The sequence below is a fragment of the Anarhichas minor genome, unplaced genomic scaffold (assembly GCF_050575085.1).
Source record: "Anarhichas minor isolate MPS153535 unplaced genomic scaffold, ASM5057508v1 ptg000011l, whole genome shotgun sequence".
Lineage (NCBI taxonomy): Eukaryota > Metazoa > Chordata > Actinopteri > Perciformes > Anarhichadidae > Anarhichas > Anarhichas minor.
In genome coordinates this window covers 4,188,665-4,197,256 of record NW_027466457.1, presented here as the reverse complement: position 1 = coordinate 4,197,256, position 8,592 = coordinate 4,188,665, and the positions used below count along the sequence as shown (strand labels likewise).

The window sequence follows — 8,592 nt, the reverse complement described above, 5'->3', positions numbered from 1 at the left end:
GCTGCGTTATACTTCACAGTTTAACTCACAGGTTCAGACTGTTAATGTTGTGTGAAATGACGAACAGCAAGAAGACGGTGAAAAAGGGGACCCATCGGTGCTTGTTTACTGTTGGCTCACATACCAATTATTTCCTGCTGTGCCTCTTGTGACGCCAACTTAACTAGAGAAGCATGTGCAGCGGGGTATCTAATTCTTAAGAGGAGAAGGAGAAGGTGAGGAGAGGGAGATGAAGAGGTGAGATGAAGAGGCGGGGAGAGAGCCTCTCCCTGCTGGTTTCCCTCTCTCCTTGTTTCTGGACTGAGGGATGAGCTTGGATGGTGTGATTCATTTTCTCCATCGACTCTTCTGAGTTGTTTTGTACCACACCTCCATCGGCTTGAAGCGATCACATTACGAGCACATGCACGGACTTGTAAGTGCACACACATAAACACACGGAGAGACACAAACGCAAAAAAAAAGTGTGAGAGCAGATGTTCAAAGCGAAAAGCTGCTCAAGATTCACAGACACAGCCTGTCTCTCTCTGACTGGCGCAATCCATTTTATATAAAGACGCCCAAATTTCAGTCCCAAGTAAATTCAGCGACTCCATCATCAGCAACAGTCCAGAGAAGATGGCAAATGAAGTTTAGCAGACATATGGACACACATATGTCACACATATCCACCATCCACACACACGGGCCGGGGTAAGGACCTTTATGTAGCCTCAGCTGCTTCAAGCTACTTGTTCTGCTCTGCGTTCGTCTCTGACAACAGTTTTCATTTACTGACAGCAAAAGGTCAGAGCAGTCCTCTTTTACTGAATCACAGTGCAGGCAGGGCTGTGTAGAACACAGCCTGTCATTTATGCACAGTGGCTCTCCTTATTCCTCTCCGTGAGACAGGCTTGTCCATTAGATGGGCCACCTGGCCATCATAAATGTTTTGCCCCCAATGATGCCGCCTCTAGGTATTCCACTAAAAGTTACAGGATTAATGAAATCAACACCTACCATGCAAAAGGAGGAATGCCAGTGGCCCCCCTCCAGGCTTAAAGCACCAGGTTGTTTCTTGCAGGGATGTTTCCAGAGCTCAGGGTTTCCGACGATTAGATAAGACCTCCTGCAGGGAGGTAGCTCTTCAAAAGCTCAGAGTGATCATATTTCTAATCTTTGGCTTTACGTAGCATCCACCTATGCATGTACGCATATGTATATTTGTGTACAAGTGTGTGTTTATGTGCACGCTCTCTTAAGTTCAGCAGGTCAAGTAAAAGATCTTACTGCAAGCAGTAAGCCTGCCTCTTCACTTTCCCCCAGGGTCACTCTGTTGGCTATATACGTCAATGACACAATACATTACACACATAAAGTATGTACAGAACTGACGTAAATCTGTATCATCCATAGATGGCTGGGTGGGTTTGATATTACCCCCAGCATTAAAAAGAGAGAAGCCGAACAGCTGACAAAATTGCAGCAATAGTTGGATCATGTGCCTCTTATATATTTTATCTCCATTTTCTCCTTTTCTTCTCTCTAGCTCTAACACACACTACTGTAGCTGCTGAATGTAGGTCAGTCCTGTAGAGAAATGTGAAAGTGAATAGTAAATGAAAACTCTGTATCAGCTGACGCCACATCAATGCATCCCTAAGGCTGCTGGACAGCACATGAGCTAACTCATAGCCATACCTGTGCGCACACACACAAACACACACAGACACACAAAATGGTGTGTGTGGTGAAAATGTACAGTGTATGTGTTGCATAATTCATCCGGACCAAAGTAAACAGCCTTTATCAGAATTCCGCTATCAGGCCACTCCTCACTGATTCTGTTTCAGGTGTCAGCATCACTTTGCATAAAAGCACCTGGGAATTGCCCTGAGTGAAGTTTTCTGGTGCTTCAAATGACACGTGTGTAGGGATTTCCATCTATTCTCTCTCATTCATCCCATTGCACCTGTCTCACTCTCAAACACACAACGCCAGCTCATTTGAATGCAGGTGGTACCCTCCTGTTCATGTCCTGTCCAACTCGCTGACGCTTGACTCTGAGAATAAATAAATGAATAGGCCCAGAACTGGACTATAGTCTGTACATAACTAAATCAGCTGTGACGTCCATTTCTCCTCAAACCGGTGGCTCCTGCAGCACTGCACCGGTGACTTATTTCTCACCTTGTTTGCGTAATTGACCACGTGTCAGTTTGCATTAAAGGCAGATACCAAGGTTACCACAGAGGACAGAAACTCAGCCGCAGGCCCTCAGACCCACAATTTCATTCAGGAGGCATAACCAGCTGAGGACATTGGGGACAGTCTCTGTCTTCCCACAGCAGGCACAGTCACCAGACAAGGATGTCTTGATACAAACTAATGTGCTTTGGCAATCAAAGTCCAGCTAAACAGCTGTAACCACCTTCCTCACGAAGGACAGGAAAAGTCCAAATTGTTCTTCATAAATAGGGTACTGCACAATTTCCTTTATTTTAAATAACATTAATTTGCCTGAATTGTGTGGACTGGTCCAAACTACATTTCCTGGCTGTGCGTGACGTCAGCTGTACGCGACAGTTTCCGCAATTGAACACGTGACGTTTTGTTTTGGTTCCTGGTTCGTGATTCCTCTCAGCGCCTGTATCTTCACGCAGATGAAGAACGACGCAGGATGGACAACATCCGCTTCTACCTTTTGACAATTTTCCTGTTTTACACCTGCTCGGCTTCAACGCCGAATTTTGTCCTCCTTTTCGCAGACGATTTAGGTTTCGGGGACCTGGGCTGCTATGGACACCCCAGTTCACTCACTCCAAACCTGGACCGCCTGGCAGCGGGAGGACTCCGGTTCACAGATTTCTACTGCACCAGTCCCGTCTGCACCCCGTCCAGGTAGTTACACTGTCCGTTGTTCACGCAGGACCGCCGCTGGTTGATTTAAATGTACGGTTCAGGTGAGAGGGAGAATCCGAGAGATTATCACACCTGGACAATCATTTCTATGTGGAAGTCCCGCTAAATCCCGTAATTGCTTGCTGTTTCTGACTTTAAAATGTGGCTACGCGTGCGTGCGTGCGTGCCAGCCAAACAATAATTATGTAATAAAAAAGAAAACGTGCATGTTGTCACAATTTGATAACTCTGCAAAAAATAAATTGTGTCTCACAATGTGGCTTACATTGACTTCTTCAATTTAACACATTATAACTTAGTAGTAGTTGTTCAAGTATATTACACACAAACAATGATACACCACAACTAAATCAAAACATTATGTCACTTCATCAGCAGTATTGTTCAACACAATCGGAAACAAGTTTACATTTCTTAGCCGTGACTTTAAAATTCCACTATACATGCATGTTGTTAAATGCTCCACCCTGGAAAAGGTAAGCTGGCATAGAAAATAGATGCATGGATGAACTATTATTCCTTTGCTTTTCATATTCTGCACCGTTTACATCCTTATACTTAGTTTCTGCACCGTTTACATCCTTATACTTAGTTTCTGCACCGTTTACATCCTTATACTTAGTTTCTCTGTGTGTAACAACAGCTGGTTCACGTTGAAGAATATCTCCATGTTCAAAGGCATTTGTAAATTACAGTAAAACATGCCTTATATTCTTTTAGCCACATTTTGCAAAACTGAACTCTCTAGTCCACACACATTATACACTTTCCCATCCTTCCTACCTCTTCGATGGCTTTCCAGGGCATCGTTGTTGACGGGGCGCTATCAGACCCGCTCAGGTATCTACCCAGGAGTGTTGTACCCAGGCTCTAGAGGCGGTCTTCCTCTAAATGAGACCACCATTGCTGAAGTGTTGAAACCTGTGGGCTATGCTACTGCTGCCATGGGGAAGTGGCACTTAGGAGTCGGGGCCAACGGGACCTTTCTTCCAACCAGGCAGGGGTTTGACCAGTACCTGGGGATCCCCTACTCCCATGACATGGTCAGTGCAATTGAATTGAGTGCCAAACTAAAATGAATCAAAGTTTTGAAAAGTAATCTGTGCTGGTAATTGTTAAAAAATAGCGTAATGTGATTTATTTTCTGCAATGTCTATCTTAGTGTCTATTTCATTTTTTGTCTATTTTTCTTCTGTCTCGCTCTGTCTTTCCCAGGGCCCCTGTCAGAACCTGACTTGTTTCCCTCCAGCTGTTAAGTGTTTTGGATTGTGTGATGTTGCCACTGTAACTGTCCCACTAATGCAAAATGAGGTCATCAAGCAGCAGCCAGTCAACTTCCTCGATCTGGAAAGGGCTTACGGTGATTTTGCAACCAGTTTCATCACCTCCTCAGCCAAGAAAAAACAACCGTTCTTCCTCTACTATCCCTCCCATGTAAGCAAAAAAGACAGTCTTTGATGGTGTACCCCTCGAGCAAAACAACATTTACAATCAGGGCAGAATCAGAGCTCTCTCCTGGTCGGTTAAAGTCTTTAGAAGGCAAAACGTGAGTGCACTGGTAGTGCAGCGAGGCAGTAAACCCAGTATTCTACTTCCTCTTACAGCACACCCACTACCCCCAGTATGCAGGTCCAGGGGCAGCCGGGCGCTCGTTAAGGGGCCCATTTGGAGATGCACTTTTGGAGTTTGACAACACAATAGGAAACCTCATGACAACTCTGGAGAAGACAGGAGTGATCAACAACACACTGGTCTTCTTCACTTCAGACAATGGGTTGGTTTTTGTTGCCAGTTTGTTTATGAATCTATGGCCTGTGTTGTATTTGTAGTTTCTTATGCAGACATTTTACTCTCCCTCCTCATAGCTGTGGTACAGTATTGTTCAAAGGGGAAGTTGCATTATATCTTTGCCCTCTTTTATATTTGATTTATTGCCTTCTTATGCTAATGCTTTTACTGCCTTTCATCAAATGTTGTGTTATTCCCGTCTCCGTGTGTAGGCCCGAACTTATGCGTATGTCCCGTGGAGGTAACGCTGGTCCTCTGAAATGTGGAAAGGGCACCACTTATGAGGGGGGCATGAGAGAGCCAGCCATCGCCTTCTGGCCCGGGACCATCAGGCCAGGTCTGGACTCCTTAATCCTCTGCACCAAAAGTTTAGGCTGAGTGATGCTACCAAGTACAAAACAAAAAGGTTTCTACACCAGAGTTTTCTACACCGACCACTTGGTGTATATATTCAAAGACCGTACTGGTGGTTTTGCTTATTTCAGTCACGTATGCTAAGCTTTACTGCTGACCGTTTTCAAAAGCATACCGCAAGTCTTTTCACTGATTTCATACAATCCAGTATGAAAATATAAATACCATATTAAAATGAATGCAAACCCATTACACGTGGCCTTTTAGCGATTGTCGCTTGTTCCTTCTCCGTACGCATCTCTTTAGGTGTGACTCATGAGATGGCCAGCACTCTAGATATCCTCCCCACCATTGCAAGTCTGGCAGGAGCCAAACTACCCCGGGTGATGCTGGATGGGGTCGATATGACAGAAATCCTTGTCAACCAAGGAAAGGTAGTGACATCATACCTCACACTCTGAAGAGATTGAAATAATGTGAAAACCAAGCTGACGTATTAATTCTATTATCTCTAATGGTGCTTTCACATGGAAGCAGGCAGAAGGTAGACAGCAGACGGACAACACAAACAAACAGTCCGACATAATGCCATTATGTCAACGAAACACACATGAAGATATGTTGCTGTGCTGATGGAATCAAATATATAAAATCAAATGATTTCCTTTCTACTATTTGATGTAATTATTCTAGTATCTATAAAATGTAGCTGTATTGCGAATTTAAACAAATTTCTCCTCGTGTGGGTGAGCTACATAACATCTGATTGTAAATTCCGTCGCAGAGGACGGTAAAAAGTTACTTTGGACGGTAATGGCGTCTACTGTGCCGTCGCTGGTATGCTCTGCCAACCTCACCTAATTCTACCGTTTTTTGCAGAGTAAAAGGGAGGCGATGATGTTCTACCCCACAGACCCCAGTGAGATGTATGGTCTGTTTGCTCTCAGGCTTGGGAAGTACAAGGCCCACTTCTATACACGAGGTACAAGAGGCATCGTGTGCACAGTTGAAATGTCAAGAAGCATAATCACACAGTCAGAGCTGAGGTATTTCTGACTCCTGCTTGTCCGTGTTTGTGCATTCAGGTGCTACCCACAGCAGTACTACCCCGGACCAAGACTGCTCATTATTTACAGTCCTCAAGGCCCACGACCCCCCTCTTATTTTTAACCTGGAGGCCGACCCCTCAGAGCACTACCCTCTCCCCCTGATGGGAAGACCCGACCTCCAAGCCGTGTTGGAGAGGATCAAGAAAGTCAAGGGGCAGTTTGAAGCCTCCATGGTGTTTGGAGAGAGCCAGATATCGAAAGGATCAGACCCGAACCTGGAGCCTTGCTGCAATCCTCAGTGTAGCCCCAAGCCCAGCTGCTGCAAGTGTTAACGGGACAAATTCCCACAACCGCTAACGATGTGGGACAGGCTGGAGGTACTGCACTGATTATGAGGTTGTTCTGTACATAATTAAGAGTTTGTACTGAAAAGTAACATGGCAAACAATCAGTTTCCTCAATGAGGAGATGATTTTCTTAATATTTATATTGACTACATTGAGAACTATTGTATAACAGTGTACTGTTTATTTGAATAGATTCCATTTTCACCTCAACATTCTTTGGAATCAACATTTTGAATAGATGTCTGGGTTTCATGTGAAATGCCTTGCAGTCACACGAACAATAAAGAGTGGATCTGAACAATAAAGACAACAAAAAAGGTTTCAGACATCAAGCATATATTTTATTCATAAGACCAAACCCATGACAAGGCAGAGTGATTTCTTTTGTCATTTTTTTTCTTTGTTTTTCCCTGGAATTGTCATTAATTTTACAAGTCCTTGTTTTTAAAGATACAAGATAGGATATGTTGGTTCTGTCACAATGTTTTGCTCTAAGTATACAGTGAAGAATCTTGTTAATGTATTAAAGTCAAAAGTTTGGTTTAACTGTTTATGTCTGAGCGGCTATATGGGACTAGATCATCCTCGGAGGTTTTTGTGTAGCTGTGTGGAAAGAGCGGTTTTAACTGTGCTGTGATGAGATAGAAAAACATAATTAGAAGCAAATAGATACAGATCAGCGATGGGTCACACTGTTGGAGCTCAAAGGTGATTACTATAATCGGCAAGATGCAATAATAGTTTTCCAGTGGAAGCTGACTCGGTCACTATTCAGCTCTAACAGCAGATCGGTCAGTAGTCTGGTGGGTGTGTGTGTCACACTAGTGATGTCACATCTCACAAATGTGCCCTAAATGTGCTGCTGAAGCCTGTCTGCAGAGAGTTATGCAGTTGGCAGGAACCCAAAAAGCCACCTGTTTCACAGATTCTGAGTTAACATCTTGTGAAGAAACATAAGACACTGAAATAAAATTATTGCGGATCACAGATTTTTATGTTTTTCTTTTCTTTCGGGGGGTTTTTGTCTGGTTGTGATCTTTCTTTTTTTAAGTCATGTACATACTATTTCATAACATACTCAACATAAAGGACACAGCACTATCTTAGATTCGCTATTATATATACATGATCTAAGTGACAGCGATACATATGTAGATAACACCCTACCGCTCTCCTGCCATATCAACAGTGAACTGAGGAGTTTGTTCTTGTGGACTATGACCGAAAGCGGCAGAACAAGATGCTAAACAGTGTGAAAGAACAATGGGGATGGTCGGGGGGTGGTAAAGCCTGATATTTCTGTAGTGAGTGCATTAATTGTTAAATATAACCCCTCTCCTCCTGTATATAAGGTACTAGACTGTAAGCTATAGTAAGCTACAACAACCCCAGAGTAGGTTATTGTGAAATGTGTGAATGATGCTTCAACCTTTGAACTAGACTAAGAGCAATAAATGAACGTGGGAAGATGTTGTCATCCCTTTTATCCATCATACTTTAAAAACAAGATCAAGGTCTAACCGTTTACATAATTATAAAACCTCCCTTTTAATGCTTCATTAAAGGTTTGATAACATTGTGATACCAGGACCAAGTATTAGCAGGACGCTCTCCCTGTACAGTAGGCACACTGCAAAACAGTATTACTGACACGTAGCTACCGGTAAGTCATTCCTTTTCCCTCACTGAAACTGTCAAGTCAAAAGAAAACGGAGACGAGGACGTCACTGACAACCAGAGTTAAACAGTCGGAGGTGTAAGAATATGGCTTTTCAGAGGGTCTTTGCTTTCTTTGACCTGAAACGCACATCAATCAAAGCAAAGCCGACAGTGATCTATGATTTGCAAAATCTAACAGTTGAAGAATTTCCTATGAAAGCTACCCAGTGTGAAGGTCAGCAAGCAGTGCAACTTTGAGGACGGGACAAAAGTAAAACGGTTCTGTCATATCATCCGAATGTGCTGACACTCACTGCACCTAATCCAAGCTGAATAAAATATCTCCGTGGCAAATGACATTCAAAGTTCATTACAAGTCATTACTTTCAGATCTCTTACACCTGCAGTTACTCCTGTCAGAGTGAGTCATTAATACCCACAACAAAACAAAATCCCCTCCATCAGTCTCAGCTGTGAGTGTTTCTTAATTAGTC

General features: G+C 43.4%; 1 protein-coding gene across 1 annotated transcript; it reads left to right on the top strand.

Annotated features, from left to right (window-relative positions):
• Positions 1 to 2,606: 2,606 nt before the first annotated feature.
• On the top strand, positions 2,607 to 7,426 carry arsa (arylsulfatase A). The gene is made up of 8 exons (XM_076088969.1): positions 2,607 to 2,880; positions 3,704 to 3,944; positions 4,117 to 4,335; positions 4,506 to 4,675; positions 4,902 to 5,026; positions 5,350 to 5,477; positions 5,923 to 6,025; positions 6,129 to 7,426. The coding sequence occupies exons 1-8, from the start codon at positions 2,660 to 2,662 to the stop codon at positions 6,422 to 6,424; spliced, it is 1,503 nt and encodes a 500-aa protein (XP_075945084.1). The 5' UTR covers positions 2,607 to 2,659; the 3' UTR covers positions 6,425 to 7,426.
• Positions 7,427 to 8,592: the final 1,166 nt, after the last annotated feature.